The sequence below is a fragment of the Triturus cristatus genome, chromosome 11, assembly GCF_964204655.1.
Source record: "Triturus cristatus chromosome 11, aTriCri1.1, whole genome shotgun sequence".
NCBI classification, from domain to species: domain Eukaryota; kingdom Metazoa; phylum Chordata; class Amphibia; order Caudata; family Salamandridae; genus Triturus; species Triturus cristatus.
Genome location: NC_140594.1, coordinates 1086852864 through 1086874358, shown reverse-complemented (window position 1 = coordinate 1086874358; position 21495 = coordinate 1086852864). Strand labels below are relative to the sequence as shown.

The 21495-nt window shown below is 42.1% G+C and overlaps 1 protein-coding gene across 12 annotated transcripts in view; it reads right to left on the bottom strand.

Annotated features, from left to right (window-relative positions):
* Positions 1 to 21495, bottom strand: part of TNIK (TRAF2 and NCK interacting kinase) — a 787085-nt gene that overhangs the window by 234302 nt on the left and 531288 nt on the right. For all 12 annotated transcript variants that reach the window (XM_085635448.1, XM_085635452.1, XM_085635449.1 and 9 more), the window contains exons 10-12: positions 19452 to 19627; positions 15483 to 15549; positions 7585 to 7789 (exon numbers count right to left, since the gene is read on the bottom strand). In XM_085635448.1, coding sequence (XP_085491574.1) covers positions 7585 to 7789; positions 15483 to 15549; positions 19452 to 19627 — 448 coding nt within the window. The remainder of the gene's footprint in view (positions 1 to 7584; positions 7790 to 15482; positions 15550 to 19451; positions 19628 to 21495) is intronic.

Here is a 21495-nt window from a genome sequence, read left to right as displayed (position 1 = left end):
AACACCACCTTCGCTGTCGGCACACATATAGCTCATTGAGTGAAGTGCTTTGTACCTCTGGCGAGCAGTGGCGAGTGCCTGGATCCTGGAGAGACCAGACTGGGCAATTGTCAGAGTCTGTGTCAGCTGGACCAGGCCAGGTCGATGTTTTGAAAGACAGAGCAGCATGACAAATAAATTGGCTCAGAGACAACTGGTACCACTTGTAGAAGCAGACCTTTCAAAGAGCTATAGAAAACAAACCGATAATCAATAGGCAGTAGGGCTGGCAAAAAGCCACAGCCTTCCTCCTAAATTACCCTCGGGTGAGCTAAGATACCCTCTGGTTTAGTGCACTTTATAAATTCAACTTCATTCCATTCCACAAATTGGTACGGCTGGCACCAATGCTGCCCACATAGAAGCTAAGAAATACATGATAATCATGGCAGGGCACTGTTCTTAATCAGTGACCTGGCAATAATGCCTAGCTGCATTACAAAGGCCAAGCAAATGCTAGCACTTTTACGATTTTTGTAAGTGGTTGCTAGGTCTCCTCTATATAACAACATCTTATGCAGTCTACTATGGAACTTTTCAATAAACACAATTAGAACGGATCTTCCACCTATTTTTATCTTGGTTATTCAAGTCTACTCCTTCAGTCTCTTTGACGTTTTTCAGACTTGGAACCCGATGGGTGTTTTAAAAGAACTACAGAACTAACCAGTGTTTTAAATTGATAAACATATGGAATGGCAGTGGTCTGGAACTCTGCCATTAGAACAGTGCATCCCAAACTTTTTAGAACCACAACCCACTTTTTAGAACAAATTATTGCGACCCACCTAGCTTTAATGGACACGAAGTGGGTGATCTTTTAATGTAACTAAAACATAGTGTGGTGCCCACTGACATTTTCAGACAACATTTTTTCCATTGAAATGGCCACTAAATTTGCACAGACATACAATTTTACCAATAAAACTATATTGCACACAAATGATAATGTGTGGAAATCGGGTTTCAGTGAACCTTTATCGTTTGTGCATCACCTTGTAAAGTGTCTTGATTTGTTTTGATCCTACTAGGATCTTTATTTCCATCACACTTAAGAACTTTAGAATAACAACAAAAGTGATTCCTCCCCACTCTTTCCTAACTGAAGAATATGTACAGGTATTTACATTTTGGCATCCTATGGGCTTTTCTTTCATACTCCCTGTATTCCAGCAAGATTGTCACATAGTTCAATTTACTTTTCTTCCTTTAACTACAAAGTGAGAGTGGTTTGTATAGACCAATCACCATGTTAAAAAGTAAACAGCAATTTGTCAGAGACATAGCCTGACAGTTGAGCTCTCTCTTTGAAGGGAAGTGAATGTTACAAGATAAATACACAGTTTAAAGACATCTTTATCTATTGCTTGGACATTCGCGACCCACCAAAAACCGGCCTGCGACCCAAAGTTTGAGAAGTGCTACATTAGAATGTTATGTCTAGGAGAAGTGCAACATTAGAATGTTATGTCTATTTAAAGCGCTGGATCCATTGAGAGAACGGCACAGTCTGTAGCATGTGTTGTGGAAAAATTGTAAGGGAGCAGCTGATGTTGTTCACCACGCTTAATTAGGACAATCAAGCAGTCAAGACTAAATTTAATAAAAAGAAGACCCACAAAACTCTAATCAAGCACTTTACTACTTTCAAATGACTGATGAGTAAAATTAATCACTTGGTGCCCTCTACAGTGACCATTCGAAACTCGCAAATCTTGGCCATGAAAGTCAACAAACAGGGGAGTCCCCCATACTCAGCACTGGGATAGCATGTGCAGTTTTAGACCACAGCTCATCCACTATCTAATCACGTGAGTATCATAACAAACTGAGACAGTAAAGAGTATTAATATCTGCTTGAAGAATAAGGATCCTACTATTATATTTAGAGGGCAGTTGATTTGTTAAGGACATCAGTGTTAATTGTAATAGTTTAAACAATGATTTTGTGGGAGGAACGTGAGCTTTAATCAGGAAGACACTTTCCCACAGACCTTATAGTGAACTGAAATGTAATTACTGCACCCGAGTACTAGGGTAGACAGTGCGAGGTTCACGCTATCTTCCAAGTCACTCAACACATATCAGGAAAGGACACCAGTCAGACTGTCTTTGGATTTTGCATAGATGCTTGGGAATAAATGGTGGCGGAATCCTTCTAAGGACCATTCATCATTGAGCTAGGTATCTGGGAGACAAATAATGCTGAAGTTGTTTGCAAATTCAGTGTGCAGATCTGCTTCCATTGACTGCAAGATGCTGATGGAGTTCTATTATCTAGCTCTTGTGAATACATTCTATAGTTTTTCTTGAATGCAGAGTGCATTAACTTCCCTTATTCGTGCAGCTAGTGTAGGTTAATACACTATTTTTGACCATATAATCCCCCAGTATATACCATGAGGCAAATGATTATTTGGCCTCTGTTGTCGTATTCATCAAAAGTGGAGTTGCTCAAGTAACCCTATCAGTTTCAGAAGGAAAATAAAATCTATAGATTCTATCAATGCCACACAACATTGCACAACATCCTGTCCATCAAAATGGGCAAAGAAGACAGACTTCTCCGCTTTCTTTATTGCATAACAGAGCTCATTTACCTCATTCAGATCATCTACTTATACTTGAAGATGTGGGATTTTATAAGGATCATCACTGAGACCACACCAACATAACCTTTACATGAAATCCTTAACAACTAATTAAGAAGAGAAAATAAATGACACTTCACCATTATGCAGACAATATTCAGCTCTATCTCTGAATCTCCAACCCCTCAGAATTCTACAACCTGAAAATGTTCATTCAAGGCACTACTGGTTGAACATCTGCTTTCTTGCTGAAACGTAACCCTAACAAGAATAAATTATTAATTCTTCAATACAAAAAATAACTGACAATGCAAATGTTTATGAAAATGCTTGCGCCCCTAAGAATGTCCCCTAAACGTGTATTCACAGCTAAATCACTGGGTATTTCAATCAGCTCCTAAGACCATATTAATAAATTTCTAAGAAATTAACACGCAAACTATATCTGCTGAATACAATTCAAAATTCCATCCCAGAGGACTACTTCAGGGCATCGGTGAAAAATCTGGTACTCTCTTCGATTGACAGCTACAACTCTATGTTAGTTGGTTGCTGTAAATCAACAATCATTCCCATTAAGGCCCTATTGAATGCAGCAGGAAAACTGGACACAAATGCTAGAAAAGCAGACTACATGACACCAGCTTTCCTGGCTTCCTGTTGGAGCACAAGTAACCTTCAAAATACCATGCATTACACATAAATGTCACCTATACTAAAAACTAAGTACGTCTGGGGCCAAAGAGTCTCAATCAATCATAACAAAATGCTATGCTTAGAAAACCCTTCTTCAGAGTAAATGAAAACTGTCAAGCAGGCCTTTCTGGGCCTTGCATTGTAACCCTGGAATGACACCTCAAAGACAATCTCTTGATATTTTGCAAAAAGCTTAAAACCACAGGTTCAAAACTCATCTTCTATCGCCCGCATGTCTAGGAGTAAAGTTGAAGATAAAAACATTGATATGTATATCTGTTATTTGATGTGATACAGTATCTAGCATTTTCTAGGTACAGCACCTCATTGCACAAGTGGTTAGGATCAATTTCTTTGAGTGCTAGAAATAAATCTGTAGTACTGTGGGAAAGTTGTCCTTGGGAGGGCAATAATCTCAAAAGCTAACCAAGATGTAGAACAGTGCTATGATATTGCAATGCATATTTGCATAGTGAGGTCATTTTTGTAAAGAGAAACAGGGGAAGCATGATGTTGTGGTTCTTAAAAAAAAGATGCAATGGTACATATGAAACAATCATCATTGGCAGTCAAGTCAATGGACTGGGAGATGAATTTAAAAACTCATCCCATTCAAACGAATGGGATATTGGCGAGGGCATTTGCATTTGTTTTGGGTTGGCCGTGGGTCTTAGTTCAGTATTATGTTGACAGGTGAAACAGTGTCAAAAAGCCCATATTACTGGATAGATGCACTGATCCTTGTAGCACCGACAGTCTTTCCGGAAAATAAAGAATGCCAACATAAAGATCAACGCAGTAGCAAAGTCCAAGAAAATCTATTGGTAGCCCCTTCTCCAGAAGAATGAAATTGAACTCAATTTGAGGTCAAGCATCCTAGCCCTGTAGCACAGATTTTGTGTGTCTACCCGCAACATATGGGACAATCCGTGGAATTGCAAATATATGTTGATGCCATTTACCTAGATCTCAGTCGAACAATTCCTTTCCGATGCTTTAGTATTGTTCAATGGAAGCATTAACCACAGAGAGTTCTGTAAATGCTTCTGTAATTTCATATCGGTTTAGAATCAATTGTACAAGTGATGCTGCCAGTGCTGGTATAGGCTTGAAGTGCTGGTTCAAAAAATGTAATCTCTTAACACAGACCATCATAATGTCACATTGGGTAGTTGCTTGCTAACACAAAAGTACTTGTTCGGCCAACTTCCGTGTCTGGAGAACAGCAGAAGAGCTACATCCTTCCAGAACCAACGTGCTCTGATTTGCACTAAAATCTGCAGTGAAAATCGTGTCTGAATCCCAGAATCAACGTATTTGGTTATGGTAGAGGTTGAGCAAAGGAGAGTTTGTTAAGTTGGTCTTAAATAACCATTCATTTTAGGGTTCCGAAAAACAAGGAGCCTATTGTTATTGTTAATTGTGATTTATAGAGCGCTTAATACCGGCAGGTCTTTAAGCGCTACGAGAAGAGTAGCTATAGTCCCAGAAGTGAGTGTAGTCTCTAAGTAGTGGATGCACTGCCCAGGCGTCTGTGAAGAGTAACGTCTTCAGTTTCTTCCTGAATGGTACAAGGGCTCTTTCGGAGCGGAGATGGCCTGGCAGCCTATTCCAGAGTTGTGGGATGAGGATCGAGAAAGCTTGCCCACCTCTAGTGGTGTAATTAAACCATGGACATTTTAGTAGGCCCTCCGTGGCAGACCTTAGAGTGCGGCCTGGGACGTATTTCACCAGGCGTTAATTGATGTATTTGGGTGCCTGACCATACAGGGCCTTGTGGGTGATGCAACTAGACCTGGAACCAATGTGAGAGCTACATTTAGTCTAGTAGTAACTACCCAGCGCCATAACACTGGGTCTTTAATTATAGAGTCAGTTTAAATAACAAGGCCGTTAGATTGTGTAGGACCAGAAGCGTCTGTCTTCTTAAAGTATTGAGTGGTGGAAAAGTTATCTACGTATAGTTCTTAAGTACTAGGTGTGAGTCCTGAGATGTGTCAAACCAGTCAAACTTCTTTATCCATTAGTTTTATACCTGGTGGTACGCTTTGTTGCCAGTGTTAATGGAACAAACAAAAAGAGGACACATTGAGAAATTCAAACTGAAAGAATAGTCTTTCTTCAGTCCAACTGCCCTCTGGTCAAACAGCTAAATGGCCATGCAAACAATGAGTGATGGGAGGTATTGGAAGGTTCTGATGGATACGGGGATGTGGTTCCAGAATTCGGGTGCATTGATGGAAAAGCCACATTGACTTCTTATTCCTTTTTGATCTCTAGTCCTGGCTGCGTGTGTGTCAAGAGCCACCAGAGATTGCAAGCTTGTCCACAAGATAAGCTGGGTACTGGTCGTGATGGCTTTGTAAATAATGCAGATTTGTTTTTTTTTTAATGGTGCAGACTAAAGAGTGAAACATGTGGCGTGCCATCAAGAAGGTGGTGATGTGATCACATTTCTTCTGGCCTAGAGCTGCTTAGCCGCCTTTCAGAGTAAATGTTATGCTTATTTACCTGAATTTGCAGTACTGGTTACACTATTCTGGGGATGCTCTAACAACATGTTTCTTTATTCATAAGCTCAGGCTGCTCGCCTCTCCTACAGGGTGAGCAAAGGATCCCGCCCTACACAAGGTATACAGTCCCCTCCTAACCAGCAGATCTGACTTTCACATTTCTTCCTTACACGACTGAGATACACCTGGGCCTGAATCAAACATTAGGTTTTGTTAAGATCCCTCAGTTCAAACAGATTTGTGAATGTCGCCTTCCCTCCCTTTAGGAGCATAGGACATGGAGTAAAAATATTTTGTTACCCGGGTGCTGTGCTCTGTGTCTCTCTTCACTCTTAACTGAGAAACCAGCTGGACTTGCTTGAGATGTAGTTTGATGGATAGATATTTACCCCTCTGCTCCCAGTTGTATCTGTTACAGGTTCTTTCCCCTCCTCTAGTCCCCCTTTCAAGGGTTAAACAGATTTGGTGCGATCCAAATAGCGGGAAACGGCCACTACAACGTGGCCATTTCCGCGCATTAACCATAACCACGCATGCATTACAACGCATGCGTGGTTACAACGAAAAGCCTTTACCACGCATACCTTTACTACGAAATTCGTAGTAAAGGCATGTGTGCTAAAAAACGTGGGATTAAAAAAAAGGGCTTGGGGGGGGACCCCCAAAAATAAAATATAAAAAAAAACGTACCCGATTCCGTCAGTTAAAGAGAGATCTGGAGGCAATCCACGTCGTTATGGGAAAACCGAAGGACACTTCCGCTTCCTCTTAACGACGTGGAACGTCAACAAGGAAGATCGAGGAGAGGTAAGGGGGAATGAGGGGGTGGTGTCCCGCAAGGGAAAAATGTAAAGAGTAGATAATAAGTGCGATATCCTTTAACAAGAAAATGCCATTAACATGCATAATTTAACAACGAAAATCGTTGTAAAAGTATGCGTGTTAAAGGCATTTTCGTGGTAAAGGATATTCGTGGTGATGGCATTCGCGTTGTAACACATGCGTGGTAAAGGCATGCGTTACAACGGAATGCGTTGTAAAGTCATACATTCATCCAAATCTGAGGGAGAAGTTATTTGCAAGAGTCACCTCCCAGTTACTTTGCGAAAAATGATGAAAACCATCTCACAAAACTATTTTAACAGTATAAGTATGCTTCTGTGTTTCTGTTTAGACATAGAAATATTTTAACCTGTAAGTATGTTTCTGCTGTTAAAATCGTCGACATAACAGCTACTATTGCAGACCACAAATCCATATCACTCCCATCTACCACCCCTCTTATGTAATATCTCTTGCACCTTCTGATATCAGACACGTTTGTATCCATCTTTATTAACTCCTTTTTCGTAAAGTGTTTGCCACTCTTTAGGGACTACTAGTGCATTATCGAAAAATATAGCATAAAATAAAAATCCGTCCGCTCAGTCACTTCGCTCCTTGTTAACGGACACGGGTGTGATCTTATGTATGGCGAATAGTCTGATGTACAACATTTCTGCTATAAATATTATTCCTTCAACATAAAATATATACATTAAAAAAAACTCAGATTTTTTTTTTTTTTTAAGTTCAGTTTTACAAGGTAAATGCATTAAATAAAGAAAAAGGCGACGCTCAATAATTTTTTCATTATAGATTTGTTGAGTGGCAAACTTTTTATATACACAGAATCTGGATTGTGCACGTGCGCCTAGAAGCCAAGGTTCCTTCGCGAGGCGCTAGTCCTGCCACCTCAGCCTTACCTCCTCCAGCCGCCGCCTCTGCTCCTTCTGCTCCTCGATGCGTTTCTGCCTCTCGGCCAGGAGCTGTCTCTTGTGCTCCTCATTCTCGCGCTGCTGCTGTTCCAGTTGCTGTCGCCGCAGCGCCTCGGAGCGCTCTTTGTTGGCCAGCTGCAGCCGGAAGAAGTCCCGCCGCAGTGTCGACTCCCCAGGCAGGTTTAGGATGGAGCTGGAAATTAAAAATACAAACATGGAGTGAGAACAATTTAAAAAGAGACACATTAAAAACCATTGACCCATCTCAGGCTCTTTAAAGGGTGGGCCTATCAATTGTGCCAGGGGTCAAAGGTCACTTCAAACTCATTCCTGAACATTGTCCTTCTCCTGTCATTATACCAGGTCGAAGTTTTTATATGTACAATGTGGCTTGTAAATTAATACAGTATAAACAAAAGGAACAGAACCTCCCCTCAAATTGCACAAAGCAACACTCTGAGGATATACAACAGTAGTTTCTACACGAGAAAAAATATAGCATCGTTTTTTGACCACGATTGCAATATTTATCAGCCATTTAAATACAAAATAAAAAATTAGAAATGCCCTTTTCTATTTCCAAGCACATCAATATTGATAACTTGTATTCTATATAGCGCCTCAAACTTAAGCGCTTCAACGCCTTCTCAGGGGTAGTAAGGGCTATATAAATACATTTACAATACTTACCTTCTGCCGTTTCCAAGCGCTGATAATAATACTGTAAATCAGTGTCTCCACTTATATACTATATGTCACTCAATCGGTCCTCTGTGAGCTTTTGATATTCTATTTTATATTGGAGGGTGGGGGATACTGAGCTCAAAACTCAGGACAAGCTCAAAGTTAATGAGTCAATAGAGTCTCCGGGCCATGATTCTATGTGAATTGCCCATGCTGCCGCTCTGTTCTTTACCGATAGTATTTTGGATTTCAAAGAGCCCTTTGTGTTGGAAACAGAAAAGTGCCAGGGCACGGAACATAAGCCTGGAAGTTTAAAAGGGAGAATTGCATGGAACAGACGGGAAAGTTTGAGACATTGGAAAGAGTTACAAAGAAAGGACATGTTCCTTAAAAGTTAGGGCACTGCATAGAAATATATCACCTCTAGTAAACAGTAAATAGTAAGACAGCACATGTATTATTTTCTTAAACACTTATTATACAGAGTGAACATAACTTGATACAATATACATATTTGTAGTAAAAAAAAAATAATACTTGAAAAACAAATTAAAAAAAACACTCAAGTAACATTTGTTCTTCATATTTTTTTCAGACTAAGCATTTTGTCACTGATTAATTACAGTAGAGCTGAAAATTTCCCAGACAACTTACTGCTTATATGAAACATTGCTGTGGTTGTTACTAAGCAAAAATTATGTACTCTAGCGCCACCTGCTGGTACGCTCATCTTAAGGCAACATAGTAATGTGATCAATCAACGATTAGGGACAGTGGGCTTTTGGAAAGTCCAACGTATGTGCCCTGATATACTACAAGAAATGAGTACGAAGTTCCTCAGTGGGTCACAGAACACAGTAAGAGAGTTTAGGGGCCTAGTACGTGTAGATGTAATGGTGGATGTGCAAGATAAAACAGGGGAGGGAATCCTCTAAATAAACTTTATTCTTTTTTTTTTTTTTTTTTTTTTTTGTGAAAACCTTTATTAACAGTTCAATAAGAACAAGTAAGGGCCTACAACCCCCCAGGGCCGGCCGCTAAGCAATCATAGCAATAACGACGAGTATAAACACAGGCAGCACTTCGGGGAGCAAAATCGTACTGCTAATACTGTGAACAGCGTGAGTAGGGCACCAGGAGAAAGAGGTTTTCATTTTATGATGAAACAAAGCAGAAAGATCAGGTGACAAACAATTTTAAAAAACAACGATCACGGTTATGCAGAGTAATGAACGTTAGCGATTTACAGCAATCTATTCGGTCAATGGCGCAAACACAAGAACATCAGGATGGGAAAAAACATAGTATACAGTTGCGCCCGCAGTCCCCCGCCAGAACTCCCCAAGAACACCCCTGAAGTTGTGAACACATGGAACAGCAACGAGGCATAGCAAAGGGGGGTGTATCATGCTGATCCCAAAAAATGAAAAACAAAAAGAATCAGAGAAGAAAAAGGAGGCCATGGAAAAAAGATGAAAGAATACAGAATCCCCTCCCCCAACCCCCCACCCTGCACCTCTGCAGATGAGTACGGCCCCCCCCCCAGCAGTGTGCCTGTCGCCCTGGAACCAGACCCGAAATGTAGGAGAATAGGGAAAAAGAAGTAGGAAAGGACCCCCACCAGACGGGGGGGTAGAGAAAGTATTTATAAACTGGAGGAGGGCCTTCCTAACAGACCCCCGGCTTCTCCCTCCCGCACGGTGAGGTTCCCCTAAAGTGAACAAGGAACAGCACAAAAACAATCTTCTCAAACCACGATGGGGAGCAATATGCACCTATTGTGCCAGTAGCCATGTCAGGAGAGCACATCACCCCAAGCCCGCCCGTCCACTAGGCGACCACCCCCGAGGGGCCAGCCTCATCCCTGACCACTCTGTGGAATTCTGCCCATGCCAACCCCTCGACCCAGCACCATACCCAATGTTTCTAGGCAGAGGAATGTCCAACAACGACAGAGAAGCGACGCACACAGGCGGGGTGGAAGTCTCTGAGCATCAACACAGTCCGCCGCGTGAGGAAACAGGCTTCCCAGTGCTGCCCCAGGATCTGCACTGCACGCAAGGTTCAGGAAGGCAGAAGCAGCCAAAGCAGACATTAGTTGCTGGAGTTGTCTCTGGGTCGCAGGAGGGCATGCACGGGATGAGGCCACCACATCCCACTCAGGTCCAACGCCTCCGGGACAGATCAGGCCCTCAGAAGGTCGAACACACTGTAGCACACTGGCCGGGGCGTCCAGTCGTGTACTAACCTCAGGGGTGGCCGCCACAGCGTCCTCCTGCGCGCAGTGTGGGTAGACTCTGTGTTCGTGCGGACAGGCGGGCCGCCACTGCCCCAACTCCGACGCCACACCATCGAGCTTACCCCCCAAGATCACGAAACCATGAACCAAGGAGGAGTGAAGAGTACCAAGAGCCTCGAGGAGGTCGCCGTACCCCAGCTCAGCTCTCTGTGATCTCGCCGCCACACTCCCAATAATCGTACGCTCACAGGCCCGCTGCGGCCCAGCGGACAGGATGGTAGGCTTCATCGACCCAAGATGGCCGCCAAGTATGCCCGACCCTCACCGGGGCCGGGACCCCGGGACAAGCGTCGCGATGGCCACGTCGCGGGTGACCGGGTTCCGGGGGCAGGCAAAAAACTATCCGTGGTCACGGGCAACAGTCGTCCCCACCACGGACCAGCTCCCGTAGAAATCCGGGGGCGGTCTGCAATGATCGGGGCAGGATTCGGACGGCGGCCGGGCAGCTCACCAGCAAGGCAGGGGCAGTCACCGGAGGATCTAAGATTTGCACCCCCGGTCATGCACTCGGTCAGCTACACTGGGCAGTAGAAGCGACCACGCTGAAATGTAGGCCGAGTTTGGCACCGCTCCGGTGGGCCGACTCCACCCAGTCACCACCGGCCGCTGTTGTCGCACTGCCACCCAGCCACGGCGTCTACTCTATGTCCCGGCTCCAGGGTCGCACAGGCCGTAAAGTTCCGATGCAGTTTTCTCCGGCGATAGCACGGCTAGAAACCTCGGAGTCACACAGTCGGGAGCCCCTCTCCTTCAGAAACACGACCACGTAGCACAGGTTGAGGATCTCAGGCAGGATATCCGTGCGGGATGCGGAGGTTCACGGAGCCGGGAGTCTACGCTGCCGTCTCGGTCGCCATCTTGGCTCCTCCCCATAAACTTTATTCTTGAAGGATTCCAGCCTGGTTAAAATAAGGATTAGGAGAGGCGACTATCTGGCTATTATGTGTCAAAAAAGCGCTCTACTCCTAGATGGTCAACATGTTTCTCGCCTAGTAGTCAAGAATGATCTGTGGCGATTCCTCAGGACCAAATGGAAAGAAAGCTACCTACACCTAATGGTGAGGTGAAAAACTACCTACCACGCCGGTTGCAGTGGTGCGGGTAGGTCTACCACTGGGCTTCTATTTGGAGCAGACACAATACTACGTGTGTCTAGTATCCCGCTGTAACTGATGAGGCGCGTTCTTACAAACATTAGGTTGGCCTCTAAACCTGCGGGTACAGTCCCCGTAGGACCTCTGAGTGGTAGGTAGTTTTTCACCTCACCATTAGATGTAGATAGCTTTCTTTCCATTTGGTCCTCCGGAATCGCCACAGCTCATTCTTGACTACTAGGCCAGAAACTCCAATTAGCTGTCCAGTAGAAGCAGACTGTTAAACCTGATTTAAAAGCCACGTTTCCTGCTTCTTTCTAAACTGAGCAGTGTCTAGGATAGTTCGCAGCTCATGCTGCAAATTGTTCCAGGCTATAGGACCTACAAATTAGAAGGACCTACCACTGGACCTAGAATGCCTAATCCCAGAGATTTTGTCTAAGAAAGCATTGGCCGAACGTGGACTCCTAGAGAGGGCATACAAGCTGATCCTAGCCATTAGGTGCTCTGCACCTGACTGATGGAGGGCTCTGTGGACTATGACAAGAGTCTTAAATAAAATCCTCTTTTTAACTGGGAGCCAGTGAAGTTCTCTAAGGTGCAGGGACACATGTGCTCTCAAAGGCATAGGAGAGTGCAGGCTGCAGCATATTGGAACTCTGTTGGACAAATATTCAAGGAGCCCAAATACAAGACACTGCCAAATTCCAGCCTTGATATTATTACGGCCTGTATAACTACTTTCCTATCTGACAGCGAGAGAAAGTGTAGGAATTTCCTTAAAAATTGCAGTAGGCCAAAGCACGTCCCAACCACCGTATTGACCTGTGGTGCACAGGAAAGACAATCATCAAATTTATTGCCCAAATTATTTTACTAAATTTGCCTGCTGCCTGGGGACGGGGGACGGGGGGGGGGAGGGGGTCGGGTGGCGGGTGGGCAGGGGCGGATTGTACCCAAAGGCAAAAATTCTGCCAAGTTTCAGGGGTCTCCATGCCAAAGAAAAGCAGCTCTAACTTTTCTGCATTGCATTTGAGCTGATTTTGGGCAAGCCACTTAAAAACACTGTCAGACATACACTAATCTTTCCCCCCAGGAAACCAGAGTTCCTCTCCCAAGAGAAAAGTAGCTGGGTGCCATCAGCATATGATATTTCTGCTCCCAGAGCTTCAGCAAGTAGGACCAGTGATGTAAGGTAAGTGTTGAGTAATGTGGTGCTCAGGGCAGAGCCCTGTGGAACTTTCACTCACAATTCCTGAGACCCAGATGAAAAAGGAGGGATCCAGACCTCTTGTCCCTTCAGGTAGGAAGTCAACCATTCCAGTGCTAGGCCCTCAATCTCAATCGACTGAAGGTGGGTAAGGAGTGCAGCATGGGGTACTGTGTTAAAGGCAACAGAAATATCTAACATTGCCTTTTTTCCGACAGCTAACGTACCTATGATAAAGTCTGCCACCACGGTAAGCACCGTCTGAGCTAAAACTGGGCCAGAAACCAGACTGGCTTGAGTGAAGATAGCTGCTAACCCGTTCTTCCATTAGATGGGGTCTGTCTCTATCTAACACACTCCCTTATTTAGATGAGGTCTCTCCACTCTTTCAACTCCAAGAAAAGGGTTTCCATCTCCTTAAAATGGAAAAGGAGACTCTAGGTGGGCCCGAGAGTGAATGGGATCACATCACAGTAGCCCCATTTGGTATCTCCAAGCTGAAATAGTAGTGTGAAGGATGTGTGTGGTTCTGCCAACTTCCCATCCCCCTTACAGCTTGCTTATTCCTGCTAAGTGGCCAACTGTTGGCTACATCCTGCTTCCTGAGCTCAGAGACCAGGCTATTGTCGTCTACAGAATTAAATATAACTGGGTAGCCCTGTGTCCCTCAGAACCTTGGTATGCAGTTTTAAACTACAAAGAGTTTTGTTGGATAACACAATTCTTCAAAGAGAATTGTGAAAGATGTTGAACATGCAACATCTGTAACAAAGGGTTGAGAAACGATCCATTTGTTCAATTTACAAGATTTATTAATCATCCCCTATCAACAAAAGAGAAAACATGTGTTTCAACTTGTGAAAACAAATGGAAAAAACACAGTAATTGAAAAAAACATGACAGTACACAAACATATAAAACATAAAACAGATAAAAACATAAAATGTCTGATGCCCTTGAATCAAGGTTCAAACTATCCTTTGTCTTTGTTTTCTGTTTTAGAATAGCTGACACAGGACATGAAACAATGCCGTTGATGTTTCGACCCTATGGTTATGTGTTAATAACTACGCAGAACAGCAGGTCTTCCTCAGGACTAAAAAGATGAACAAATGGGGGACAGCCTTCAAAATATTAAATTGAAGACAACAACCAAACTTCTCCAAGTCACGCTTGTGTACTACCAAAGGATCAACTTGTATCCAACCATAATATATGCCACTAGAAGGAAACCTTTTTAAAGGAAACAAAAAAAGGATTTGTGGATGAATGATATTCCCCGTCAGTCCCAAGTGAACCCCGGCTGGGGTCCATGGTGATACTGTGCATATACTGCGGTTGGGTCTTAGATATAACTAAATGAAAATCCTGGTAATGGGCAGTACATATAATGTAAGGATAATCTCATCCCGAGACATGAAAGGAGTCACAACAGATTGTTTTGATGGAATCAGAAGTACGAGGGTGATTTGTAGGTAACAAATGTAATTCCACAAGTGACAAATTCTACATACTCGTAGCAGCCTTTGCCACCCCTGGTTTATATTTATTTTAGTTTGGACATATAGTGGAACAAAAAATAAATTCACTTTGATTCCAATTCCCCTTGGCTGCTCAGAGCTACCTTAATGCTTTTTGTGGAATTGCGTAAGGCATTTTTTGGACCTATGTTAGGAACAACTGATTTATTACCTGTTTTTACATAATTCAAGCCAAGCCCTCATGAACCAAAACAATAATTGAATATGTTAAACATTCCCAAAAAGAGGCACACAAAACAGCTGAAAGCTCAGGCTGCCCAAATACTACCAAAAGTAGGTTTGAACACAAATAAAAAAAATAATTTTTTGTGTTTGAATATAGATTTTTAAAAAATCTGGCCACAATAATATTTGACATGCCATCCAAGATTTAACCAAGCCTTTTGAAGGAAAGACACAATAAGGGTGTTTTAAAAAATATATATATATTTATTGGACTTGCGCATAATATTAAAATAATACCTATGCAGATAACAATGTAAATTGTGGCTTTACTTGCCGAATACTTAAAGTAAAAATAAAAATCACCTTTTATAACTACCTTTCTCACTGTACAAGGAAAAGGTGAGCACTGTTTCCTGGATTTTCTCCATTCCAATGATGACATCCGATAATTTACTTACTAATTATGTCCCCTGCCTTACCCTCTTCTTTGTGTGTATAATTCTCTGGCTTGATAGTGACTCCAGCTTTCCATAATTGTAATGGGTGGGTGCAGAAGACAGGTAGAGGAGAGAGAGAAGAGAAGAGAAGAGGAGAGGAGAGAAAGAGGTGATGTAAAGAGAAGTGGAGATAGAGTAAGATGCATAGTAAAGGAAATGAGGTTGCAGTAAGAGGAGAGGTAGACGATGGCTGCTCTGATCCAATGATGCCATATTCAGTTCTAATATCTGAATTATTGTTTTGCAAGTTTGCTTTTGAGGGTATAGTCTTTACCATGGTGCTTCAGGCTTTATGCTTCAATAGCAGAAAATTGATTTTTTGACATTTAGACTGTACTCCATGAACACATTTTAGACCATTACAGATCAGACAAGGAGAGGAAACAAAATGTGTACCTTGGCTCTCCAGAATCATTCTCTTCCTCTTCTTCTTCACTTCCACTATATTCATATTCAGTTTCATCTGTAGGAGCCAATGCATATTAACAGATTTTTAGATTTATGCAAACTATTACATTTCAGAAACTGGGAATGCAAGTTTGAGATTGAGAAGCAGACAAAGCGCTTCTTTAAATAATATACTAATGATTTTCCTAAGTATACATTTGCTCCAGAAAACATACTGGGGAAAACCACACATGGCCATGAAGTCCAATGAAATGGAAACACAAAACCATCCACAAAATTGCCTCATCCAGAGAACAACTCTTGAAAGAACTGAGGCACCAATTGACAGATGTAACTTTCTCACTGATCATGATTGTAGCACATCTCTGAGTCTCATGCACATCACCTATACTCACACATGGCCACAGTTGCCTTCAATGAACACATTCATCTCTGCACAACAGCTGCACAACACCCTCACATGAAGCTGAACACTGTCCCACAGTCCATCCTTCTTGTGCAACAGCTGCATTAGACATCTACACTCCTCAGGAATACAAATGTACAAATAGAGCAATTCTTCTGAGCTTTTGAACAGCACAACTCTCGGGCTTTATAAACCATTATCCTGTTAACCACATGCGAATGCACCCACTTACTTACCAAGGATAAGATAACAACATTTTAGGGGCACATAAAGGGAAGTAGTTTGCTTTAAGAATACGATGACATTTTTATTTACAATGCAAAAAAAAAAAACATTTGTCCATGTACTGCTGAGGGAAACAGCTTTACTATAAATTGAGCAGGCATTTTCAGCACTGCAGGGTGGAAAATAAAAATCCGCATTTCAACATTTTGTCAGCCATCTTTTTCTGGTCACACAAAGCATAATTTTTTCAGGATGTAAAATTGATAGAACAAGGTGACAGTAAATAGGATAGTACCAGAATAAAATTCTACAGTTCTCTGATCTAAAACCCAATGGCGATGCTGCAAGGTTTAATGAAAATACAGTGTGGGGTTCTGATCCAAAGTAGTGTGGGGGTTAAACTAGGCTTTCCAACTAAACACAACATAGCTGAAATGATGGTTGGTCAAGTGATGCTCTTGGTGTTTTCAAGCTACACTGCAATGCCCTCTTCAGCAAGAGGACAGTGTTCTCTACATCTCATTTTAATTCCCTTCTAGCATGATAATCCTGTTACCAAAGCATATATTATATAATATTATGTCTTACAAAGTTTTTTCAAATTGTGGTGCGGCTTGTAATATACTAACAGGTAAATATATATGCCCTGCTATTACTACATCCATAAACAACCTCTAAGCCAAAGGCTGATATCAGGGATGATTTAGCCCTTCAATGTTTCGAGGTTTATGCATCCTTACTTCCGGGACGCCGTGACTACACACGCCAATACTACTTCTGTAAGCAGGAACTTATCATGGTCTCTGCCTCATCTCTTTTTTTTATCTCAATCCAAGGTGTGACAGGTGTATGCTTCTTATGGTCCGTGGGTGCAGCTAAACGTATGAACCACTGCTGTTTCTATTTACTGATTACCCACTACTGTTTCACTTAAGTAACACATTTGTTTTGAACACTGACTTCTATTTATGGTCCACAGCCGGATGATTTTACTGCAGCTGTTTGTAGGAGAGAGTGACCTAATTCTGTACATTGGAACATAGGCTACCAGTGGCTTTCCATTACTTTCAGACCATGTTCACGATACTACACTGTCTCCTTAATTGCCAACAGTGATGCAGGAACTCATCCATTGATCACTGATGTATAGGGGCATCATCTTATATGGCTTCTGTTCTATTTGACTACCAGACTTTGGTTTTCCAGATCCCTCAACTCTCTACTTGCTCACCAAGGTATCATTCCTTACCAAGCCTTGAAGAAGTTACTATGTGACGAAACACGTGCCAGCTGTTTTCTGCTGTTTTCAATATGTATGTACAGATGAGGAACAGTACTTGGCTTCTGTCTACAATAGCCTACAGATTTGACATATCTACAAGAATCCTTACTTTATGGAGTGACTTTCTTTCGACTTCCATGGAGTGCTTTGGTATCTTTGTATATACCATATCTACCAATGTTTGGATCCAGCATGTGGGTAATCAGAGTGGGTCACTGCAACAATTCCTGCCACTCAAATATTCAAATTATTTATTAATCGTAGAAATACTACTGTTAATATGAATATTCCATCCTTTGACAACCTCCACCGATCTGGAAGAAGTGAGGGATGGACATGCAACTGCCAGCCAAGATGTATTTTTTTTTTACTAGGGCTTCTCTGAACGTCTCCAAGCTCCATACTTTCCTCTTTTATTATATCTCTAATTTTCCGTTTAGGCATTTCAGTTTTACACTCCGGGGTGATACATAATGCATGAACACATTAACAAATCTTCTGTTGTGAGTTTTCGGACCACAAATTTGCATTTTTAGTACTACCTTACAAAAATGTCCTACTGATGTTAATGTTTTGTTTGCTTTTTCTAACCAATATAACAATGTTGAGGCACAAGACTAATTGATGGAAGGAGCTCCTGCAAACAAGACCATTATCCAAAGATTTCAGTTGGAAATAATATCGGTATAAATTGGGTATTGAAAAATAATCATTGTTGTCTCCTCACCTTCTAAACACTAGCTTCTGGTCATTTAACTGCAACATGTGGGCACACCTTAAAACAACTTATTAATGAGGTCTTGCCTAGGCAGCCCTTGCGCGGTCTCTTTGAGACATGCTGTATTCAAGATATGGGCTTAAAGCTCCACCCACTTTCCGCCTATCTTTTTAATTGGCTCCTGTCCTTTGTTCATTGGTCAATAGGTTTAGTATTCCCTCCTTAGTACAGCTTTGTCTCTTCATGTAACCTCCCATTAGGACAACCCTTGTTACATGTGTTGTTACTCACTATGTTTTAATTAAAGCCTCAGAACACTATTTTGTTAAAGAGCTTCAGGCAGGTCAAACACTTGGTCCTAAGCAAGGCTGGCATGGTTACTTCACTCACTAGTGCATCTCACATTTATATGAGACCTTCTATAAATTTCCCTTCGTCAGCTCCACACAGAGTACAATCCAATCCGTAATTAATATAATAATTATTTTGTCACATATCTAAGCACTAATTCTATATATGGACATAGCTATTTGAATGTACTTGTGGTACTGAATTGCATGCAATGCATTATGGGTAGGGTGGATTTACTATAGCTTCTGCAGGGTACAACACTATATATGGTCAAAAGAGGTCCAGTGGGACCTCTCTTGACCGCATATGGTCCTTCAGCCTGCAACATGGCTAGGTAAAAAACATTGCCATTTATAATGCCAATAACTCCAACTTTGCAGGATGCAGCACTATATGTAGTCAAAAGAGGTTCCATGAGACCTCTTTTGGCCATATATGGTACTGCAACATGGCTAGGTAAAATACATTGGCATTTATAATGCCAATAACTCCAACAAATAAGACACCAATTGCATTTCCAATGCAATAGGTCTTGCATTTATTAAAGTTAGAGCGGTTGGCGTTGAAAATGACTATTTTTTTTTACTTTTTCTTGTTCATACCATTGGCAATGGTGCTATGCAAATATAACTCCACTGCAAATAAAAAAAAAGTAAAAAACATTGTTATTTTCAACGGCAACAGCTCTAGCTCTAACAAATGCGATACCTATTGCATTGCACATGTTTGTTTTTATTTGCAGGTAAAGTCCTTTCTGAAATACATCTCTCTCTCTCAATCTTGTCAAATTAAGAATGATCATCACCTCCTCCATGTCCTCTCCATCACTATACCATCCTCCCAAAGACGTGCTTTACCTGAAAATTCCTAACTAAGGTTTATACTAATGTGTACACAATGATAAGAAATTAGTGCAATGTAAGTCATACCAGCCTCTTTAATATTATACTAAAAACCCTCCTCTCTCATACTCACCCTTCTCGCCTCGTTTCTTCTTAGTTCGATCAATGTGGTCCTTAAGCTGAATGCGAACTTGCCTTTCATTCGGCTGGTCACGTATAAAGGGATGTTTCATCAGTTGCTCCGTTGCAGGTCTCTGGCCATGATTCTTCACAAGACAGCTTTCAATGAAGGACTGGAACTTTTTAGACCTGAAATAACAGTGCATTGACCGAATATTTGTTAAAAAAAATGTGTACTAGTTGAGTACATTTGGAGAGTTGAAAAGATACAAAGAACTAAATAACCATAGAGAGTATCAAACATTTCAGTGTCCCACTTGCAAGGGACAATTCACAAAGGAGCACATACAATTCAGAAAAAAGTTCCTTTTGCAATATATGAATTGTTTTTAATTGACTGAGTTCTCTTGTATGTGTGTGCACATTCTGCTAGGCTTAAGCGGTTTACAGAAAATGATCTTCACGTAAAGAAAATGTACTTTAACCACAAGCCAAGCCTCATGTCGCCTTCAGGGACTGTTAATGGCAACGCAATATTTTTTCCTGAATTTTCCAAATGTTATTTTCTCTTATGCAGAGATGGGTCGTTGAAAAATGAGCCTACTACTATTTTCTTGCTTTTGCATAAAACATATTTCTAAAATATGTCCGGTTTACACAGGAGCACGGAGCTGCATAAGAGCAAGAGTGGTGACATTTATAATTCGTCGTGAAGTTGATCATTTGTATTCCCTGACTATGCCTTGCATACCTCTCTGTGTGTGCTCAAAGTTCTAAAAAGTGTGGCTAAGTTAAATAACATATAACACAATTGCCTACTACGTTCATAAATACATTTACTTCCAGTTTTCCTTTGTGAATGGAGTGTATTTTTCTCATTTTGTAGCTTATGTATCCATAGAGGGTATAGGTGAGTCAATTTGAAAATGAAGACTGCCATGACAAAGAACCCCATAGTAATAGCTCATACCCAAGAAACCAGTGGTTTAGCTTTTAGCATTAGGTTAAACGTCTTCAAGTACCCATACTCAAGAATGCCATAATGCCATGTCAAACCAAATTGGGGGAGCCACTGAGAAAACAGGGGCTGCGGGGTCTCAGACATGGGGGTGGGAATCACGTGCCTGTGATGCCCTAGTGCCCATCGTTCTATTGCTCTGAGCCAAGCACAACCCTTTCCGCACTTGACTCTTAGTGTAGCAAAGCGTTGCAGTCACAGGCGTCTAAGCCGGCTCAGCTGAAAGAGTTGCTCTCTAGAAGCTCGTCCTCCACGACAGCTTTTCCTCAGCAACGATACAACCTGCTCTTCAGGACTTCAGGAGTAAAAAAAAAGTCAGAGTTACTGGATGCCACACTCCTCCTCCAGCCTGCCCCATAGCATCAAAAATCAAACCACCAGTGGGTGAGAGTGAAGGAGGAGGAGTCCACACTTAAGTGGTTACCACCTACCCATTTATTTCCCTTATCGGCTGCTACGCCCCGGCCATTTACTAAAATGCTTTTTTTCTGACAGCGTACTGGTCCACAGATTTAAATGCTCAAATTTGAGCATATTCCTTATGCCTGACACTTCCCATGCCCATCAATGTGATGCCACAGCCCTGGCATGTACCTGCAGGGCGAAGGCGTTCCTCGCTCTACACATTCGCGGGGCTCTCCAAGCCTACCACAAATCCCTCACCCAAAAAAACACTAGGCTGATTTATCATGAGCTGGGCTGCTTGAATTTCCTTCCCCTCCCCATTTTTAGCAGGGAAACGCCCCTCATGCTCTTGAACACCAGCGGTCCCTGCCTTAAGCCCCCTGATGCGCGGATTCTCATATAAAGATTAACACGATATGCCTGCGCAATTGACGGTAAATTTAAAGCTCACCCCCCCACAGTCTTACTGACTAAGCTACTCCCCAGACCTTTATCACAACAGTTGATTGGAGTTGCTCCCCTTTTTACTTCTCCATATAGGATGCCTCACACCTACAATGATATCAAACTGATTTGGTCATTGAAGTAAAATTAGACTTTAAGTACAAAGGAGGAGAGGAGTTGGCCTAACGGC